Raw genomic sequence first — 23,484 nt, 5'->3', positions numbered from 1 at the left:
CTGGGGACACAGTTTCCTATTGTAATTCAGAAGATAACCACGATCACTGTTATTTACTGCAAAAAAGTACAGAGCCGCTTCTTTTCATATTTATGTGTTTGATGGCTAGCTCTTCCCTGTAGCTGAGATTCTCTTTCCTCAGAGAGCAGCATGTTGTACCTCTCATAGCTGAGATGTAAGGAAGACAGCTTGGTCTGAAAAGATGAAAGGAGGGAGGAATGGTGGGGCTCTTTTAGAATGCTTTTAAAGGCAGGGCTGTTGTATTAATTTAGCTGGAATACAGATGCCTATTCTTGAAGATTTTTTTTCTATTATTTTATGACTATTTAACTCGAACTGAAAATAAACACATTATAGGCCTGGAGACTGAAGAAGCCTGCAGAAGTCAAGTGCTGGTCGAAGCAGTGAGCGACCTTTCTGAAGGTGGCCTCTTCCACCAGAGCTGAACTGAATCAATACTGGAATAATCTGAAATCACTAGTTTGGGAAGAAGCATTTCACAAGAGCACAGCTTTCATTTGATCTTTGGAGGCTTGGAGACTTCAAATAGAAACAAATCAAGCAGGAAAAGGCCTTTCTGTAAAGCCAGTATTTTGGAATTACCCACTGCTGCAACTTCAAATGTGCTGCAGTATACGCCGGGCTGGATCACATACCTCCTGGAGGCTTTCCTCACAGAGCAGCACCAACACCATTCAGTCAGGAGGGCAGGGTTCACCCCAGTCCCACAGACTGAGTTCTGGGGCCCTATCACAAACCTTTGATCTGCAGAGGGTCAGAGCCATCGCACTGAGATGCACTGTGCCTCTGAATCAGCTTTGGAGCCACACTGTCTGCCTGCCCAATTCCTGGTAGCGTGGTTCCAGGCCAGACACACTGCATGACTCTGCTAGCCATGGCTGTCCTCATGACCACGGAGGAAGTGGCTCTGTGGGAAAGAGGACAGGCCCAGGCTCTATTACCTTTCCCGGATAACTTCCACAGGGAAGAGAAGGGAAACTGTGTGACCCACTGGCCCTGCCCCACCCAATGTGTAGTTTGCCACCCTCTGCCAACCTTCCCATGTCTCCCCCCTCCCACAGATACCACCATTTGCAACACACTCTACAAGGCCCTGCAGAGAAAAAGGATATTTCAGTGAAGGTGACTCCCTTTCCCAGAACACCCATTCCACCTGGGAGTGGGGAGATCCAGGCACAGAGGGTTCCATCCATGTTCAGATCCAGGGTGCATGAGCTGATCTTTTGAATGGAATAAGAAGGCCCAATCCTGGTCCCACTAAAATCCATCCTAACACTCCCTTAGAATTCTACTGAGAACCAATTCAAGCCCAAAACATTAACTATGTAGAACCCTAAACCAGATTAAAGCTCTTTGCTGTATTATAAACACTGTGCAGAAACCGTTCATCATTTATATCACAGCTAATGACAAAACACCATTAGCTTCTATTTTTCCGAATTTTGCTTTAACATTTAGGTCAGTTTTCCTGATTTCATACTTTAAATTTTGCTTTATTCATGGTTCCAATCAAATGGCTATTTTCTTCATAGCACAACACAAACCCAAGAATGTTTCCTCTGTGAAAATCAGCTTTGCTTGGAAAATGGACCCATTATCGTTTAGGTCGTTTTTTGTTTCCAGTTTTGCTTGAAAATTTCATGTACCTTAGTAACACTTTCTATGAAAACAGGCAATTTTTTGAGTGAACAAAATACTATGAATCTCCCATAGTTCTCTATTTTTCGGAACATATTTCCACACCACTCCAGCCCCGACCATCTATTCCAGTGACTATTTATTTTCTTTAAAAATGATTCAGAACAAATGAGCTGGACAAAGGGGCTAGAGATCTAGCCACTCAATTCAAAACTAGCTAACTCTGACAGTGAGTATAGCGGAATGACAGCTGCTCACTGTATCACTGTTAGAAAGCCACATTCTGATTGGCTCAGAGGATGCAATTGTTCTGTGCTTCAGTGAACCACAAAACAAATTCTTCGTAAGTGTCCAGTTACAAAAACAAATTGTCCAGAAAAGTCTGAACAAGCTTTTCCCTATTTTTCCTTTCCTTTGGGAACATAATAAGAGGGAGAATACTATTCTTATTACAATGTTACATTTCTGTAGTACATAGGAATGTGCTCGGCGTCTCCCAAAACAAATTAAGACATTGTCCTTCCCATTGAAATAAAGGTAACATGAGAAGTGAGGGTCATAAACAGACAAGAGAAGGGAAGGGAGGAAGAAGGAGAAGGGGAGCAGTTATCCTGTAAAGGCTTGATCTTCTTCCTGTTTACATCAGTGACAAAAATCCAAGGGCCAGAGTGTGGACCCCTTGTTCCCACTGCTGAGCAGTTACTTGGCAAAAGCCATCCAGACTTAAATAGGACTGCTTGTGAAAACAGATGCACAGTCAGGCCCCAGTTGACTGCTGGGGGAGTAGGATCAGGCCTTAACATCCTGATAGTTCTGTTCCTTGTTTCTTCTTTTGTTACTCAGGTAATTAATAAGTTCTGATCTCAGCAACCAAAGTGACAAATATGTACTGGACCTGATTCTTCTCTTACACTGGTGTAATCAGGAGTAACTCCACTGTGGTCAGTGGAGTATAAAACTATCATAAGTAAGAGGAGAGTCAGGCCAACTGGTTGGAATCCTTATCAGCCACTCATAACTAACTCTAGATCAAACCAGTTTATACTTCTCTACCGTCTTTGTGCCCATATTAAGCAAAAATATGATATGAGTCAGCAGTGTGCCCTTGTTGCCAAGAAGGCAATGGTATATTGGGCTGTATTACTAGGAGTATTGCCAGCAAATTGAAGGAAGTGATTATTCCCCTCTATTCAGCACTGGTGAGGCCACACCTGGAGTATTGCATCCAGTTTTGGTCCCCCCACTACAGAAGGGATGTGGACAAATTGGAGAGAATCCAGCGGAGGGCAATGGAAATGATTAGGGGTTGGGGTACATGACTTATGAGGAGAGGCTGAGGTAACTAGGATTATTTAGTCTGCAGAAGAGAAGAGTGAGGGGAGATTTGACAGCAGCCTTCAATTACCCGAAGGGGGGTTTCAAACAGGATGGAGCTAGACTGTTCTCAGTGGTAGCAGATGACAGAACAAGAAGCAATGGTCTCAGATTGCAGTGGGGGAGGTCTAGGTTGAATAGTAGGAAACACTATTTCACTAGGACAGTGGTGAAGCACTGGAATGGGTTACCAACGAGGTGGTGGAATCTCCATCCTTAGAGGTTTTAAGGCCTGGCTTGACAAAACCTTGGCTGGGATGATTTACTTGGTGTTGGTCCTGCTTTGAGCAGGGGATTGGACTAGATGACCTCCTGAGGTCTCTTCCAACCCTAATATTCTATGATTTTATGAAAATGAAAATGTGTTGGAATGTACAGGAATGGGAGAGCTAAACGTATGTTACATAAACTGTGTAATCTTTTCCCATTATTTCTATTTTTCCTTCAGCATCACATTATGTTAAAATCATCTGTATTACCAGGTTAATAATAGGAACATAGGAATTGTTAAATCAAAACAGACCAATGGTCCAACCAGCGCAGTATCCTATGTTCCAATGGCAGTCCCCAAATGCATCAGAGGACTATATTCAAAAAGACCCTATAGCACACATGATTTTGTAATACTGCAGTATTGGGGGATATTTCTTTTCAATCCCAACAGACTGATCTTCTTAGTGCTGAAGCATGAGGATTGATAGTCTTATAATTTGTCTCCTCCCTTGTACCATTGCAGATGCCATTATTATTATTTGTATAAATGTCTGATCCAGTTATGAAAATTTAGGAAGCTAATTTCTTCAACAACATTCTGCGGAAGAAAGTTCTACAAATTAATGACAGGTTTCAGAGTAACAGCCGTGTTAGTCTGTATTTGCAAAAAGAAAAGGAGTACTTGTAGCACCTTAGAGACTAACCAATTTATTCGGCATAAGCTTTCGTGAGCTACAGCTCACTTCATCAGATGCAGTATGCATTTGCAGTATGCAGTATGCAATTTCTGTGATGAAAAAAGAGATTTAGTAAACTTCTCTCCACAATAGCCCACAAAATCTATTAGCATTTTCAGTTGTGTGCATTGTATTCAGGGCTTTATATTTACATTCTAAAATATTTTATTGACTATCAGAAAATACAGAATAAAGGCTAAAAATATCTAAGTAGTGTAAAGCAGAATGTCATTCAAGGCCTCAGTCTGATAGCCACAGTATTATTTGATGCATTTGAAGAAGTGGTTTTCTGCCCACAAAAGCTTATGCCCAAATAAATCTGTTAGTCTTTAAGGTGCCACCAGACTCCTCGTTGTTTTTGTGGATACAGACTAACACGGCTACCTCTCTGATACTTGAGTATTATTTGTTTACCTTCATATTTAAGATCTTTTACTTATCATATCATACTAGGATGGTTATAGCAGTTGACATAGATTAATACAGAGTATATTTTTCACAACAGTTATTCTGAGTCTACTGATACCAACAGATGTGTTTTCATTCAATCAGTGCTAAACTGTCATGAGACCTGCCCTTTCAGCAAGAACATAAGTGTCAGACTCATGATTAGATATTTTTAAGTTGCAGTCATTTAATTTAAAAAGCTTTCAGAGTAGCAGCCGTGTTAGTCTGTATCCTCAAAAAGAAAAGGAGGACTTGTGGCACCTTAGAGACTAACAAATTTATGTGAGCATAAGCTTTCGTGAGCTACAGCTCACTTCATCGGATGCATGCCTTTTAATTTAAAAAGTAGCTTACTGGGAGCTCGTGCCTTTATTCTATGATTCAATATGAATTATATTGTTGAATTAATTTCTCATATTAAAACAAACACTGTCAACTTAAAATAAGTTGCAAACAAACACATTTCTTTGTGTTACAAGTAACACCTTCGATTATTAAAAGTGAATGAATTTTTAAAAATCCAGTTTGTCACTGTTTATGCTCTTTTGTCTCTGCTGTTTTGCCTTCTCTCAGCACGGACAATGAAAAATCAGTGCATTCATATTCTATGTTATAGTTAGGTTTACCTTGCTCATTGCTGGTGTTCCTATGATTGGGTTTCAAACACTGCAGGGGAATATTTACGTGTTCAGCACCAACAGTTTCCGTTGGTATTTTTTATTTATGTTGCGCAGAAAGGCTTACATGTATTATAGAAGCATCTTTTTAAAAAAATGGGCCAAATTTATATTGACTGTTCATTTGCTAACTTTTACTATGTAAGATTAAGAAAAGAGTAAGATAAATAAAATAGAGTGCAAAGCAATAAAGTTAACCCGCACTATTAACAATTTTCATTCTCTAGGACACAGTGTCTCCTAGTGTGTCCTTGTTCCCTTAACATCAAAAAGAAGTGATATTTGAAAGCTTTTGATTACAAAGGATTGAATTTCTTTTGCTCATTGATTTCTTGCCTTCACTTTAGCAAAGAATTATTTTAAATGCAGATGATAAATGATAACAAGATTTTTTTCCATCTTTGACCTTTCCACGCATTCACTGACTAAAAAGGTTTAACATTGACTTGAAAAGCCATGTACAGATTTAATGAGATCTTCAAGGAAAACCGGATATAGCATCATGCTGTATATTTGCACGCTATAACCTTTAGCTCAGAACCATATTCTCAGGTCACTTTAAGCACAGTTATTACCTGCAGTTGGGATACAGTCAATGGATATCGAAATAATATCCAGGTAACACTTTCACTGCAAGGTGGGATGGTAAGGGAGCCCTCATATACCCAATAATCACGTAAAAGAGGATCTGAAATTAAAAAGAGTATTTAATGTTAATGTAGTAATTAAGGAGTTTCTATTCATATATGCACAGATTTTATTATAATAATTTATACTTACTCTGTCCAAGAATCTAAAACTGCTAAAATCTACAGAAATGGCTATTATTATCCCTATATTGCAGATGTGAAAAAGCAAGGTTCAGAGAGCGTACGTCCTCAGTCACACAGCAAATATATGACTGAGTGGAAAACCGATTCCAGGTCTTTTGATTCCCTGGTCTTCTGCTCTAACCATTAGTAAGTGCTGCCTCCTTTAGGACTAGACTGTGCCTAGCCCTGCCTGTATAAAAGGGAAGATGAAAGAATTAATTCCTTTCTTGTAGCTTGGTCAGAGGAGATCAGACACAGTTTCAGGCTCTGATCCTGCAGGAAGCTCAGAGCTCTTTGCTAGATTGGGGTTTAAATTCTTGTGCCCCCACAGTGATAGGGCCAAGAGCTGCAACAGAAACCCCATGAGGAGGAGCAGGTATGGCGAGGGCTGTAGTTATACACTCCCTCCATATCCACATGTGCACCTTGGTCATCATGAGGAAGACCACTTGCTGCACCCTGTAAAAGTGCCACTGTATGCATTCTCCTAGTTCTCCCGTCGGCATTGTTCCACTGCAAACATTTTCACCCTCACCCAACATGCACATGGGCTTAAAACCACAATCCAGTCTTTAATTTTAGGCAGAGCTGGTAGGCAAGGGTCCTGTGGAAAAAACCAGTATGTGAGCATGCAATTAAAGACTATATCATAATGCATATGCAACAGGGGGCTGAATTAAGGTTGCGTTTGCAGCCTTAATTCTGGCATTTGCTATCTTTTCAGTACTTGACTTTCCAACCTTAAAAATGTTCTTTTAATGTAGTTTTTTGTCTGTAAAGTGGAAAGAGACTGCCACAATGGCGTGGAATTTGACATGGAGGCAGCCCTTACAATGGAAGCTTTGTCCTGGAACAAATTGGTAGAACTGGTCAAAAAAGGGGTCACATTTTCATGACACCCTGCAATGCGGTTGGTTACACTTATTTGTCTTTGTTGGTCTAAGACTTATTTGCTGTGTGACTTTGGGCAAGTCACTTAACTTCTCTGTTACCCATGTGTGATGTACATTTCCTACCATTTGGGGCATGCTTTCCGTTGACATCAAGCCCAACGGAGCTGTGGGGATTAATTATCAAACTTTGTACAAATAGTTGTTTAGAAAAACAGCTCTGTATAAGGAATTACTAATATCTACCCTCTGAAGCCTGGAGGAGGAGAGAGCACTGCACAAAGATAGCACACAACTTTCCCTCTAACCTGGGTCTAATGTCTCCCCCAGAGCCAGCAGGGATGGAAGATTATCAAGCTGGCTGGCCAGAGAGTAGTGGATGTTGCACAATCTTAAAGAATATACTGGCATCCACACTCCCCAGGTGGAATGCTCAGGAAAACACTGTACCTCCACATCACCCCAGGCTGGGTCTGTGCCTCTAGGGCACCAATGAAGCCACTGATGTATGCTGTCACTTCCTGTGAGTATCACAGTTGGCAGCTGCATGGCAGAGGCAGTAATCTTGAAAACAATGATTAGACACAATGAGAAATATAATGGGTACTCAGTGGGTAAATTGCTGATAGCCAGACACTGTTCATCTCCACCGCTGGTCAATGGAGCACCCATGTCCTGATCTACAGAGAGTTTTGCTGGTAATTCAGCTGCATTAAGCTATTCTCCAGGAGAGAATGAGTTGCAACAGGATTTTGTAAAGTGGCACAAGGTATTCAACTATTCAGAGCACAACATACATAACAGTACATCTACACTAGTAAGTAAAGGTTTGCTGTATATGAAACAACACCTACCTGGTAATAAAGAGTTGGGATTAAAACAGGGTATTGTTTTGGACTTCCCCTGAAAAATCAATACAAATCCATCTCATCACCAGTTCTCATTAAAAAGATGTTGAAGGGAAAAAAAGAAGCCTTTGAAAGTTGTCATCACAGTAAGCCTTGAATTTCTGTCCCTGGCAACCACTGCTGACAGTCTCCATTGAATCATCATTATATTAGTACTTGCAGCTATACAACCCCTTTATTTATTTATTTTATATTTTCTGTCCAAGGCTACCCAGCCCATTTTTGTAGATCTCTGCTACCTTAGTCTCTCCTTTTGGCACAGAGCCCCCTGTAAGGCCTTGATCCTGCAGCACCTGCATTAGCTTCAGTGGGATTCCACATAGGTGAAGCAACGTGCCTACACACAGGACTGGCCCCTAAGTGAGCTTTGTCCCAAGCAGCCTGTTTACTCCATTATTTCTAAGGGCCAAATTCTGCCCATAGATGCCTAATAGCAGATGGCCTTTGAGATCATGGATGACAACATGTGCATCCAAGGACAGAGTTCACCGCAAAATTGAAATTGTCTTTGATTTTCAAAAGTGAATTTCAAAGCTTTGGGGTTTTTTCCAAAAAGATGCTTTACACCAACATCAACACTTTATAAATGTAAAAATTACCAGTGAGTGTGGGAGGGAAGGGTTATTCCCTGGAGGAATATTTTGTTATATGTTGCATGTGGGTTTGTATTTAATAGCAGACGGCAGGATCTCTGCAGTGGCTGTCTTGCTCTAGGAAAGGGGAAGCATTTTAAGGAAGATCCTTTTAATTGTTCTTTGGTAACATTTGATTTAATTTTTATTTTAAATTGGAAGCACCTGGAGATTATTAACAGGTGCGGGAAAATGAATTAACTAAAAATGCATTTTAAAACAAAGTGTTTGAAATTCAGTTCCCTCCTACCTTTACATGCCAAGTCCTGAGCATCTGGATTTGTATTTCCCACATCAAAATGCCTAACACAAATCCAACCCAAAGCCCATTGACTTCCACTGACTTCAGTGGATTTGGATCAGGCCCACCGAGCAGGAAGTGTTGTGCTTCACTCCGTGACTTGTAAAGCTTGTTAGAAAAATGTGTAACATACCAATTCTAAGTATTAGCGAATATATTATCATAAATTTCTCATTAACCTCTTTTGATTATGGCAAAGTTGGGTTGACATTGAAGATGTGATTTTGGGGTGTGACACTTTATAATATAAGACTATGTTGATGTGCTTAATGCAAATAAAATGTATGTATGCACAAAGAATGTATCATGCTGGCCCACTGAATTCATGAGTACACATTCAGGATCTTCCTATTTTTATCTGTGCTACCAATAGAGTATAAAGCGTTCTATAAAATCTCTCTCTCTTACACACACACACACACACATACACACATGTACACAAACACACACAATAATAATCTGTAGAAATGAATGCTACACCTGGAGTACATGAGATATTGTTCAACTAAAACGAGATTTAAAATTCAGATTAATTAATAATAATACATAATTCCTAAAATTCCTATGGTTCAGTCTTTTCAGACCTATACAATACTTTTCATTCATCGATCTCAAAGCTCTTTATAAACCCAGATCCCCTGAATACCATTCCAATGCCATATCTAATTCATTGACTCTCTTAACAGGGTTCCACTATGCTATAGCCATATTGCAGTTGTGATTTTACCTGGGTGTTCAGTTTGCATATTCTGCTCTTGTATAACTTGAACCTGACAGGCTGGGGACTACTGACAATGGGGTTCTCTGAACATTCAATACAGATCTTTCTTGGTGGTTGAGTTCACATTGACAAAGTATTAGTATCATTAAAAAAATCAATACTTGTGAACCGTTACTGGTATATGAGATTAAAACTTTCCCTGCAGTCAGAATAGGAAATAACAGTACTAATTGTGTCGGATTTATTGTTAAATGTTGACTTTTAATGGTGACCACTGTATTGTGGCTCCCACATGATATCTTAGCACAAACATTTCTGACTTCTCTTTATTTTTCTTGCTTCAGTTTATCTTCTTTGCCCGTCCCCCATTCAGTCCATCTCTGTCAACTATTTCTGCTTCCCTCAGACAATTCCTCACCTTGTACTGGATGTCCTGGAGAATTTCAGTTACGACCTTTAGGCCTAAATGTTCCTTTCCTATCTGAAACATAACAAACAAACAAGCAAACCCAAAAATGAACTTCGCTGCTGTATTGTTTCTGAAAACTAAGAGAAAGGTCAACAAGTCTGGCCAATTCAGTGCTTGTTTGTAGTTAAGTTATACAACCTTGGATTAACCAACTATTCTGGTACATGGCAAATTCAAACAAGAGGTACTAATTCACATACAAAAAAGTCATTGGCCTGAATGAAACTAGATTTAAGTAACTTTAAAACAGTAACAGAAACTGGCAGAATTTTAAAAAAAAAAAGTCAAAGTCAAGGTTGATAAGCCTGAACTCACCTTGTTTTGCCTCCACAGTGCAGCACATGCTTCATGTAAGGGTCAAAGTCATGCAGCATCGTGAGGTATAAATGCCCAGGCTACAATCTGTCCTTACACATTTTTGTTAGAAGAGTACGTAGAAGAGAACTTAGTACACAAGCATGACAGAAACCTTTGAGTTTGTTCCCACAGTATTGCATAGCTGAGGCTGTGTGCTCCACTCCTTATTAAGGATAACCTCTCATTGAAGCGAAGGAAAGTTTGCTTGGATGAGAAGTGCAGAATCATAGCTCACCCCTTTCTTCCCCAACCCCCCATATACACCCACACCCTTTTTATACTCCAGGGGTGAAATCCTGGCACCATTCAAGTCAATGGCAAAATGTTCCCATTGACTTCAATGGGGCCAGGATTTCACCCCAGACCTTTATTGAATGTCTTTGAGAAGCAGACAAAAGACACATGTAGAAAGAAATTTTTAAAATGAAAGATCCTGATTAGTAATGTAGATTTAAAGTAGCCAGGTTGAATCGTAGAATCAGGGCCCATTTCTAACCTGAGCTATATATATATATGCTCACACATATATGCATGCCTGCCATTGACTTCATTAAGAGCTGTATGCACATGTACATGGGCACAAATGCGCTTAGATAGTTTACAAAATGTCATTGTTTAAATGCAGTATGTTTCTGAACTAGGTACATAAGCACTATAGAGCAGCATGGGCATATTTTTTAAAAAACCTACAGAAGCAAAAAACTTCACTGCACACACAGTTCTCCCCCTCTGGAGAGGATGAGAGAAAGAATGAACCACTTATGACAGATGTTACTCACATTGCTTAATGCCTTATTGGAAGATACTAAGATGGTGAGGGTCTATACAGAGTCTATCTAAGTCTATACAGAACAGAATAATAGATTTACAGTTTCCTAGGACCAAAAGGGACTATTGTGATCATCTAGTCAGACCTCCTGTATAACAAGGGCAATAGAATAAAATACGGGGAGCATTTTCAAAAGCACGTAAGTGATCTAGGAGCACAGGACCCATTGACTTTTAGTGGGACTCATGCTCTTAAGTAGGTGATTTTGAAAATCCCTCCCTAAAAATCAGGAACTCATAAAACTTTCTGGGCTTGATTTTGATGTCACCATGCATCATGATTTCAGCTGAGTTATTCCTAACTTACACCATGCATTGTGAGAGCAGAACAAGCCCCTGCGGTGTTTTTACATTCATAAGAATGTTGACAAGATTGAAAGAACTAAAATTTGACTTTTTTTCTAATCTGCCAAATGTTTATCAATGCCTGTGGATGGGAGGAACTGGAATGCAGGGGGAACTTGCACCAAGGCAGGAATAGGTTATTTTAAAAATGCACCCAACATTTCCAACTGACTAGTGGTCTTGGGGGTGCTCGGGCATGTGTTTGCGCATATAGGTTTTTAGGAGGAAAAAAATTTCAGTAGGAGTTAGAAACCTCCAAGAAGCGATTATAAACAGCAGGGGCTGAAAAAAAATCACTCTTTCTGCCTTTAACAGAAGTGAAAAGAAAATGTGACTTAATTTTCTCACTGGACCATTAATAAGTAGCATAAAGCAAATTATGATGTTTCTTTAGACAATTTTTAATTATGTGGAGCCTTTCTTGGCTAATAAGAAAACATCATGGAATGCTTAAGGCAAGAGACAGAAGTAGAAAAAAAGATACCGGTTAAGTTTCAAAGATTTATTTAAGAATGGTATGTAACTCTGTAAGTGACTCCAAGGTTATCTCTGCTGGAATTAGAGGGTGACTTACATAAGCAGTTTTGACATAAGCCTGTAGGATAAGAAGTTGAGAGAACTGAGAATTTCTAGCATTACTGTTTAACAATTCTATCTCAACACTGAGACTGTAACCAATGTACCTTTACATTCAAACAGAGGTAAATCTCAGAGGTGCTCAGAAGCTCATTATGGAATATGGCTAATTAACAGTACAACTGTGAAAGGGAATCCATTTGATCAAAACATAAATCATAACTCTTTTCCTTGAACCTCCTTAAATGGAACTGTTCACTGCTTGTCATGACTAGGGCTGTGTGAAATCAATGCTTTGGGTTCACAGGGGTTTTGGGAATCAAAACTGCTTGGCTTTGTTCATAGGGTTCACAGCTCTTGAAGCCACTTCAGTGTCACTTAGAGTCAGGAGATCACATGAACCCACAATTAACTCCCAGGGTCACCAACAGGCCACACAGCCCCTTTATTTTTGACTTTTCAGGAAGGGCTGCCCCATGACCACCATCACCCAGCATCTCCCAGTCCAAAAGTCTCTCCCCACCTTATGCTCCTATGCAGAGGCCACACTATGGTGGTGTCCTTGGGTCTAGCACAAACTCTCTACGGGGTTACCCCTATTGGCAGCACTGGCCTGTGCTAAACTAAGTGGAGACTTATCCACACAACACTCCTCCTGTCCACGTATCTCCCAGGATCTGAATAACAGGACTGACCAAGAGTGGAAGGGAGCAAACTTTAAGTGGACTTGGTCCCTGAGAGATCTAGGAGGTGTTGTATCCCAGAGGCACACTACCTCCTTCTGTTCCCACTGGAGGGGTGTGATTCCACACCTGTCCCAGCAGAGACCTGTGCTGTACTGCCACCATTTACAGGTAGCACCATGCCGCAGTACACAACAGTTTAGGAGAAGAAACTGAAGAATTTCCTTTTCCAATTGAAACTTCAGGGTGAATTGATGGAGCCTGGATGTAATTACCCAAGCAAAGTCTGGCCAGAACATCAGCGCTAACAGCCTATTTCATATTAAGAGTGCTGTGGGACTTTTAACGAGCAAAGACGTGGTCAGCACTTCAGTTTTTATACAGCACCTGCAGCAGCACAGTGCCACCTAGCATGCTAGTGTTCAGCACTGACTGAGTAAGATTTCCAACACCACTTCCTGCTGCCACCTAGGTGTTCTTTGTTCTTCATCCAACACCACTTCCTGCTGCCACCTAGGTGTTCTTTGTTCTTCATCCGATGAAGTGAGCTGTAGCTCACGAAAGCTCATGCTCAAATAAATTGGTTAGTCTCTAAGGTGCCATAAGTCCTCCTTTTCTTTTTGCGAATACAGACTAACACGGCTGTTACTCTGAAACCTTTAAAGGTATGTCATCCAAGTACCTACCCAGCCCACCGCTGTTTAGCTTATATGCCATGACAAGGCTGCAGGACAAGGCGGTTAGATGGCACGTTTTCCATTCTTTAGTTACATTATTTTAAATATGTTGCTTTTAATCAAATATCATTTTAGTTACCATATACACTGAAGATACATGTAGACAAACACTTGTTGTAATCACTGTTCTCTTTAAGCTGTGCGTGTGTGCACGTGCATGCAGATCCTAAACCCCGCGCACATGGCAAAACACCGCATGCACAAAAATTTGCACAGAAGCAATTTTTTACACACACAGCCTGTCAAAAACTTGCACAGAAGAAATGTTTTGCGCACACGGCCTGTCAAAAATTAGAGGGAACATTGGTTGTAATAGAATACAAGCAGCTGTCGATTTCTTTTGTTTTCTGAAATCACTAACGGTAGAAAGTAGAAGGGGACTCTTTTACAGGAGCCAAATGATAACATGTGATCACCACAGTAAAATATTTACCTGGACGAACAGAGCAATGATAGCTATACCATGCTTCTTCCCCACTGCTTCATCAATACTGCTGTACCGTGTAGAGTTCCAGTGGATTAGATGGAGCTAAAACAAAACGATACAGAGAATGTCACCAGTAGGTAAAGGTTTCTGTGTACCTGAAAAACAGGAAGGTGATTTTAGCTAACAAAGCCAGCACATATTATAGAAGATGGAATCCCATGATGACCATTATAAGTCCAGGAAGAAAGAAGGTACTGTTGATAGCCTCCCCTCCTATTTTAACCACAGAAAGGGTGCCTTGCATTCAGCTCTCAAGTATCCATGACAAAGGCATGAATCAATGTGGGAGCAGTGCATTACAAATGGTGTACTCCCTCATTTTGAGGCACTGATATAAACTCTGTAAACTCAAGCCATCGACATTACCTCTCACTGCCAGCTAGCTCTCTTCCAAACCTCAAATTCATATATGCCACATTAGAATATAGCTGTGGACATAAATTTTCCTAACGTTCTTTTAATTGGCTGGCTGTGCCTTCTTGATAGTACATGTCTCATGAACTACCACTGCAATGGTGAACTGCTGGGACCTCATCACTGAACAACAATCCCTCCTCCGCCCCATGCTCATTGAACGTAATGGGTTGGGAAAAGGTTAAATGGGGAAAAGGTAAACACAGGCAGCATGGCTGGGGAGAAGTGGAGACAGGCAGCTTGCAGATGCGAGAGATGAAGGTATTGGTGGATAATAAGTGTGTATTACGCTGCCTTTTTCCCCCCAAAGCGCCAGTAAAAGCTTGTGGAATCAGGGCTTGAATTAGTTGCTGCACATGTAAACAGGAAGCAATAGTCACTGGCTGGTAAAAGGGAGGTCTTATTCTGGCAAACTGGTACAGCTGCCCAGCAAGCATTGGGAATCCCTGTCATAGAAGCAATCTGTTAATGAAAAGAAAGAAAGGGGAAGATTGACAGCTTTATATAGTCAATGGCAATATGTATTTCAAACAGCTGACTGTTTCCAGCACTAATGATAACAAGTTATCTCCTTGGCTGTGGCCCATAACATTGCAGAGGTTTCCCCCACTCAAGCATGTCTGCTTTTAAGTTTATCTAGGAGCAGACCTGGCACATTCCATGCAGATAAAACAGCAACAAAAAACTAAATTTAATTCCCTGCTGTAAAATCGAGTGATCGATATTTTGCACTGTTACGTGTCTGAGGAGTGAAAATGTCACCTGTTTATCTAGCATTTTTCCCAGTTTCTCAAAAAATAGTCTTTAAAATAGAGTTTTTCTCTGTCTTACTATTTCTGCCTGGCACCCCCAAGCAGGGATGACTGCTCTCCACTCCCAGAGAGTTTGCTTAGATTGCTGAGCATCTCCCATGATCAGGCCCTCAGACTGCTGCCTCATCCCTTATTTCAGCTCAGATAGAAACCAAACATACAAATCTGATTATCATTCTTTCAGAAACATTCAATAAAGAATCTTTAAATGTACTGTTTAAAATTAGCATATTAGATCATTTTGTTCATTCTGAACACAAATATTTGACATGATAAAGAAAACTCCAAGCTAAGTTTCGTTAGAAAGTCCAGTTGCATCTAGAAGTGCTAATATAAAAGGTACTTACCCATAGCTACAGAAGTTATAGGCAAATAAATTACCAGCTAAAACAAGACACAGAACTAAGTTGTGTCCCTGTACGTCCTGCATTCATAAAACCTTACTTGGAACCAAATCAGTGTGAAGGAGCAAATCATCTTGTTTAAGTTTACTATTTAAATGTGTCCTTTGGTAACTTTGTTTTTTTCATAAGTTTGAAACTTTCACAAAATGACCTTTATTTCCATTTTCACTTTTTAATATTAAATGATTCTATAAAAAGCGAAACAAAAGATCAAATAAGGACAATTTAGTTACTAATACTGTCTCTAGGAAAAATTTAAACTAATACAACCCAATTAGTTTAGAAGGCAATGCTATACCTTAAGTCAGACTATTTGTCCAAAACGCTATATTATTTGATTAGACTGGAATTTGCAGATATTATGTTAGCCACTAGAGGGGGCTCACGCAGCCTCATGAACATAACAAACCTTGAAATTAACAAGGAAAAATCTACTTCCTACAAACAGGTCTGTACAGACACCCAAAAAAGCATAACATTCCAGTGACTGTAATTGTGATGGTAATGTCCTTGGTACTGCAGAAAACAATACCCCATATCACTGCTATTATTTTAAATGTCAGCGTAAACCTTTCTTTCTGTGACAGTAACAATGGTCTTGAACGTTTAGAGAGCCCATTACTTTGACTAAGTCAACAGGCAGATCTGAGCTAAAGCCACCATGACATTCAATGTGTTGTTACGTTCAAAGAGGTAACATTTGTAATCTGACTTTTTTTGCATTCCGACAGCAACGTTGCAACATGTTGTTTTCTGAAGTTCTAAAAGGAAAATGCATGACTTGAGATTTTCCTCAATGAGGGGGAAGAATGTACCAGCCCCATATAGCACAACATCAGCATCCTTTACTTGTTGAGAGGCAGACTGGACTAGTAGCTAGGGCCCTAGACTGGGGTATAGGAGACCTGGATTCTATTTCTGAAGCTGACCTGCTGTGTACTGGGGAGCAAATTACTTCACTTCTCTGTGCCTTCCCCACTGTGTCTTGCCTATCTATTTAGACTGTAAGCTCTTCAAGGCAGAGACTGTCTACTACAAGTTTGTACGTTGTCTAGTACAATGGGGCCCCAATCTCGGTGTAACAAGACTGATAACTGTAGCTCCGTTATTAAGAAAATCATTAGTGGTCAAATTTTGCTGTGGCCAGTCTACAAGGAGGAGCAGAAATACTGTGAAGTGGTCCTGTGCAACAGAAGCCCTGGTGGGGATTTGTGCTGTGAAGTGCACCTTGCTGCTGCAGTGACCTGGTGGAGATCAGGATGATTATGGTCCACATCAGAGGAGGACAAGTGCTCTTGTGTTCTTGTAGCTGTAGAGCTCTGTAGTGGATATCCACATCCACAGACCATTTTTGTGGATCATCAATCAGATGAGGATACAAATTTTGTATCTGTGCAGGACTCTGTATATCTGGTTCTGTCCCTTGGCTTCAGAGGGTTGCTTGAGCCACCTTGTGGGTGCAGAAACAAAGCACTGAGATGACAGTTACTACTAGGAGATAAAAATGGATGCAGATGGGGAATAAGAGAGGGGCGGAATAGGATGGGTTGAATTAAAAGACTCCTGAATTTAACTGTGATGAGAGATGGGTGCATATGAGCATTAGTTAGGGACAAATTGGGCCTGGTTTTCGCATGTGCAAGGAGCCTTCCCTCCCTCACGCTCCAGCTACAGTGGGAGGCTCTGCATTCTCCTGAGCACATGCGCTATTCTCTGCTAGTGACCACTACATAGCTGAGAGTGGCAGGAAAAATATGGGGGGACAGTGCCACCCCCTCAGGTAAACACACAGTGCATGCTCCTAATGGGGTTACAGTGAGAATGTTCCCAGTGCCTGCTGGAAGAGCTCCAGGAGGCATTGTGCATGGCACTTCACAGACAAGAAGGAGACAAAGGCCTTGTCCTCAGGAGTTTACAGTCTGAATTAGACAGGCAACATAATGAGAAATGACCACAAATCATACTATAAGAATGACCCCATGCCTCACTGCATTCGCTCTAGCACTGATGACTTTATACATGCACATTTAAACAAATAAACCGATGGATAGCTTCATTAAAAAACTAATCAAGCTAATTCTCCTCCAGGAGGGGAGGAAGAAAGAGAGTTCAAAACTGTACCTCTTCCTTCTAGTCTTATATACTTGGGAATCACTCAGAGGCTAAATTGATGGAGGCCATATAAGTAAATAGATAGGTACACCAAGGGGGAACCAAGAAAGGGAGACATCAGAAAACAAGTGGAAAAACAATTCTGCTCTTAGGAAAGCATTGTTTTCAAACTACCATTTATTTTTTACTCTTTGTGTGTGTGTGTGTGTGTGTTCTTTTGTTTGTTAGTTGTTTTATTTGTAATATGGTTAGGCATACAAAAGTCAGGTAACAACATGAGATACAAAAATAAAAACAACTACTGATGGCAAAAAAAAAAAAGAAAACCCATCTACCAACAGAGATTATACAATTTGAACTCTGAGGATTACATTCCCCAATTGATAGAACATACAATTCCTGTTTAATATTCATGGGAGTTGGATGTCCACCTTGAAGAACTGATCCCAACACTTCTGAAGATTTTTATAATACAAATATATGATGCCTTTGTAACTGTACATTTCATAGCTTCACTTTCCATCCAACATGCACCAATTTATATTCACTATTCTGAGAGTGATGCTAACATTTTGATCCTTATCAGACTAATGCACAATATTCTGCTAACCTTCATTTTACTCTAATGTGAGGCAGTCATATAAAGAACACATACTGGTGATACCCCAGACTGATATGACTATAACCACAGATCTGGTAAAATAATAGACTAAAATCACTAGACTGTACTGGCAGTTTATCATTATGTGGTTTTAAAGCATCCATCATTCAGAGGAGAAACAAGCTGAGACTGTCAGTACAACAGGAAAGGTTCTGTACAATTTACTCCGTTAAAGTTTTGATTTTCACTGGTTATGATGTTTTTATTGAGCCAAAAAGAGTCAGCTACTCTGCTACTCTGCCATTCGGATGCACAATGAGAAGTATTTTCATAAACTATTTATAAAACTAGGAAAAGGTCCTTAGCTGTCAAAGAAGAACTTATTTTCCTTGGAGGAGAAAATAATAATTCAGAGGATTTTATTGTAGCTGGATGAGTGGCAAGTTAGTAGCAAGTTCCTTTCAAAGTGAACTGAAACTTTAAAAATGGTAAATAAATAACACTGCACTGATGAAATTGACTTGTTCTGCCATCAGTTAGAGAGAAGTTTCTTCTTAAGTATCACTAAGAAACTCAGATACTAGATTGAGCCTAGGAGAAATATTTCTTTCTGTAGGGGCCATATCCTAAGGACCTTACTTAGTTTTTGCTCCATCCTTCCTTAAGCCAAACATGCACTGATCTCAGTCCTTATGGTTTTACTCAGACAAAATCCCCTCTGACATTAACTTGAGATTTGCATCAGTAAGTAAGGACTGAATACAAACTCAGTAAGGACCTGAGCTTCAGGCCCTATGTTAATAATGTACCTGTGACTTTAGAATGATTGACCAACCCTGATTTAGAAAACCATGCTTTTCTGTTTCCAGGCCACCAGAGCAAGATCTTTTATGTCTGAATGAAAAGATGGGGCCCTAGGGTGCTGGAGCCTGACATGGAATCAGAGGCATTCTCAGTACTGCTGATAGGTTTATTAGTTCTGGCAGTCAGCTTCTCTCCATAACAAACAGAGTCACAGAATCTTGTAAAAGTTCACTCCTGACTAGGTCAATGGCTGTTCTGTGCAGCTCAAAGGGGTCATGAATTCACAGAGAACAAAAGCGATCAGTTAAGCTCTGATGTCAGCCAGTCTTATTCTTACACATCGAGAAACCTAGTCAGGAAGTGCTATATCAGGTACCTGGCTGCAGACATCCAGCAGTGCAAACTCTGGATTGCAATGTTACCTAGTCTTCTAAGCTATGTCTGACTTGACTCACTATTAGCTCTGTCCTTTACTGCCACATTCCCATATCCAACTGTCATCTGAGTGACAGACCCCTCCTGAGATGCCGTATGGAAAAGCTCCCTATGGAATAAATCACAGTTCATTATTTATGATGACACATCTGATTAACAGTACAGATTGGTGTAGGACCTTTGAGATCTGGGCTCAGTGGTTGTGGTGGGCAAATGGGAGCCAGTTACCTATTAGGGTGAGTTGGTCTGTTTCCCTTCTGAGGAAGGGAACAGGCTCACACTTGGGAGGAAGAGTCTGTTTGGGAAGGGGAGGCTGAGCAAGCCATCTGTCTAGGGAGATAGACACACAAAGGTTTGGTGGATCTAAACCCCATTTAGCCTTAATCCAGCCCTGACTACAAGTATGTTATTCATTTACACAATAGGGAATAATTTGCCCAGTTTTTCTACATTAAAAAGTATTATATATTTTTACTTTCTTTAACTGTTATAAGAGGAATTATGAAATCCTCATTTAGTATTTGGACAAACATAAAGAACCATTCCTTCTGCACTAGTCAAATGACAGTTTTAATAGTAAACTAAGCAGCTGGGACTGGAAAGGCAATTACAGGCCAGCTCATGCTCCCTCAAAGGCAAACGTCTATTGACTTCAGTGGCAGCAGGACTGGGCCCTGACAGAAAAAGTCTGCACAAGGCAACAGCACATTGGTTGAGAGAACAGAATGCAGCATGAAGCACCTGCACAACCTGGCTGTAGCCACTTCCCCCAGTCCAGCTAGCAGCCATGGCCCATGGCACCCCTTTAACATGGTGATGTGGTCCTGAGGATTAGCTCTGCTCCTGAGCCTCCCAGTTGTGCTCTTCTCACATTGAGCTCTTCTCCACACTTCTGTGAAGAATATGGCTGGGGATTTAAACTTCACAGTTGTGACACTCTGTGTCTGGGGGAACCCCCTGCATCTCCATGTTCATCCTTATAAAATGATTGTGTGGTATCCAATGCAAAATTTGTCCTGTCTTTGGAAGGCTTATGATGCACTGAGCATTGTTGTTATAGTAATGTTATAGGTTTTAATTTCATGTATATAGTTATGAGGCTGAAAATGTGTCCTTGTGGTTTAAAACAAGCCCAGGCAAAACTCTCCAGAAACAGAGGGGCAGTTCACACCTCATCAGGGCATGTATGGGAAAAACCCAACCCAGCCTCACAGGAACAAAGGACACTAGAATAGGCAGCAACAAAGGATCTGCTGGACTCTTGAGTGAGTTATCCCCCTTCCCTTGGTCAGTCAGGGACTATGATGAGGTAATGCTCACCTGACCCTGAAGGGGCGGGGGGGACAAAGCCAAGAGGGAAGAAAGAACATGATAAAAGGGAGAAATGTTTGCCATGTTCCTCCTCTCTCTTCCACCACCATCTACAGACATCATCACCAAGTGACTGAAGCGCTGATCAAAGGGGAGAGCCTGGCTGAAGGGCAACAGCCAGCCTGTGGTGAGAAGCATCTAAGTTTGTAAGGGCACTGAAAGTTTTAAGATCAGCTTAGAATGAGTTTTGCTTTTATTTCATTTGACCAAATCCAACTTGCTGTGCTTTGACTTATAATCACTTAAAATCTATCTTTTGTAGTTAATAAATGTGTTTGTTTATTCTACTTGAAGCAGTGCGATGGTTTGAAGCGTGTCAGAGACTCCCCTTGGGATAACAAGCCTGGTACATATCAATTTCTTTGTTAAATTGACAAACTCATATAAGCTTGCAGCATCCAGCGTACATAACTGGACACTGCAAGACAGTGGTTCCTAGGGTTGTGTCTGGGACTGGAGATATTGACTAGTGTCATTTGGTTGCACAATCCAAGCAGTTTACATGCCAGAGGGTGTGCGGGAACAGCCCAGGAGTGGGGGTTCTCACAGCAGAGCAGGGTAAGGCTGGCTCCCAGAGCCAAGGATTGGAGTGACCTAACAGATCACTGGTCCAGATAACATCAGGGGAACATCACAACAGTATGTTGTGCATTCCCTCTATATATTCGCTCCACTATTTGTTCCCCACAGGAAGGCAGACATATGGCATGCCCATTGTTGGGTTTTGGGGGAGGGGCAGGGAGGATCTAAAAATGCGGGACAAGAATGAGGATCATAGTGAGCAGATATGTACAATAATATGCTGCCATTGCTGAAGAATAATTTTTCAGGTGTATCTAAGTTAGAAAAACATTTTGTTGCTACTGTAACTTCACTATGATTACTGAGCATGTGCTATTTTTGTAATCAGCTATTCATTTTCTTCCATTGCCTAAATTCTTACTCTCGTTGGCTAATTATTACAAAGACTCCCTTCTTTTATGCAAGCAATGTCAAATGTAAATTAATCCTTGGGAGCCTGTTTGTTTCTCTGTCAGAACTAGGTTACACAGAAATTTCCCATTAGCTGTGCAACTAGGTACTGTAATCTCTGGAACAGTTTGTTTAGGCCAGTATTGTTGTCAGCTAAGCATATTTCTAAAGGTTTAAGACAAAGACTGTCCCTATTAGTTCTGTGTGTCTCTCAAGCTCAAGAGATTCCAAGGTTCTGTTTGGGTGAGCTAAGCATCATAGAGCTTATCAAGAGGGGTATCCAAATGTATCCTATCCAAACCTGATTTCACTCTGGTTTTAAATATTGTATGAATACTGTGGAATGGCCCTCTCAGACAAAAAGGAAGTGCAATGGAGTAGAAGTTACAGCTGCTAGGATCAGCATTAACTTCAAGACAGATATCTGCATGAATAGCAACCCAGTTCAGAGGGAAGCCTGCCACCAACAATGACTACTGCCCAGCCACCCCTTTGAATTTCCCTCCTCCAAATTGCTGAGTTCCTCCAATGTGTGGCATGGCTACAGAGGAGCCTCTTCTGGGTCCCAAAATAGAGGGTAACTCCTGAGCTTTTCCACCTTGTTGTAGTCTTCCTTGCTCTCCTTCACATTTCACATCTGAGGCATCAGAGGGCATGCTCTAATTTAGGTTGCACCAGAAGAAAGGCAGAGAAATCCAATATAGGCATCCCAGTGCAAAGGATTACATATAGATGAGTGCATCATTACACATAAAGACTACAAATGCCTCTGTACCAATGCAGGAAGCTTGAAAACACAAATAGGTTGGCTTTCATGTACTGGTTAGATGAGAATGAACTGCATTATACCATGATTTCTGGCTGCAATTTATACTAGAAAAATGGTTTTGGTAGAAGAGGAAGAGAAGTATTACTACGTATTAAAGAATCTATGGGATATAGAGAGAGTGTCTTAGGAAGAATAGGTTTTCTGTGTAGAGAAGAATACTTAGGAGGTAGATTCAGCAGGAATACAAATCTGAGTTTATTAAAATTAGGATGCACATGGGGCTCTCAATAAGAACAAAGATGAAGTCAAAGGGAACAACTATGGGGGAAAGCAAAAGCCGTGGTAAGCCATCATCATCCTTGTCCTTGACCTTGGGGCTGAACCTGCCCTGGACATAAATTAGAGCAACCTAAGGGCTGCTCTAACTTATACTAGCCAGTAGAGTCCTCTAGAGCAGTTTCAGAGTAACAGCCGTGTTAGTCTGTATTCGCAAAAAGAAAAGGAGTACTTGTGGCACCTTAGAGACTAACCAATTTATTTGAGCATAAGCTTTTGTGAGCTACAGCTCACTACATCCGATGAAGTGAGCTGTAGCTCACGAAAGCTTATGCTCAAATAAATTGGTTAGTCTCTAAGGTGCCACAAGTACTCCTTTTCTCTAGAGCAGTGTTTCTCAACAACCGATCCATGGACTGGCATGGCCCCTGAGATCTCCCTGGCACAGTTTAGGAAGGCAACAAGCCAGTCCCTGGTATCAAAAAGGTGGAGGAACACTGCCCTAAAGGATGTTCCACGGGTTCAGGTTTGCCACAGGGCATCATGTTGTGGTTCCACCCACAACATGATACAAAAGTGGAGGAGAGTGTATGAAGTAAAGGGAATCTTCACCTGCCCATTTGGAACTGGTATGATGTTCCTTTTATAGGTTCTACAATGC

At 40.8% G+C, this 23,484-nt stretch overlaps 1 protein-coding gene across 3 annotated transcripts in view; it reads right to left on the bottom strand.

Annotated features, from left to right (window-relative positions):
- Positions 1-23,484, bottom strand: part of CA8 (carbonic anhydrase 8) — a 52,438-nt gene that overhangs the window by 3,835 nt on the left and 25,119 nt on the right. For 2 of the 3 annotated variants that reach the window (XM_084618235.1, XM_084618233.1), the window contains 4 exons: positions 13,800-13,895; positions 9,790-9,852; positions 7,664-7,712; positions 5,683-5,795 (listed from right to left, as the gene is read on the bottom strand). In XM_084618235.1, the coding sequence (XP_084474361.1) occupies positions 5,683-5,795; positions 7,664-7,712; positions 9,790-9,852; positions 13,800-13,895 (321 nt within the window). The remainder of the gene's footprint in view (positions 1-5,682; positions 5,796-7,663; positions 7,713-9,789; positions 9,853-13,799; positions 13,896-23,484) is intronic. The other variant, XM_084618234.1, reaches the window with a different exon arrangement.

Source organism: Lepidochelys olivacea, assembly GCF_965140295.1.
Source record: "Lepidochelys olivacea isolate rLepOli2 genome assembly, chromosome: 2".
Classification (NCBI taxonomy): domain Eukaryota; kingdom Metazoa; phylum Chordata; order Testudines; family Cheloniidae; genus Lepidochelys; species Lepidochelys olivacea.
The sequence above is the reverse complement of the archived record's forward strand: the minus strand, read 5'-3'. Positions and strand labels throughout refer to the sequence as shown.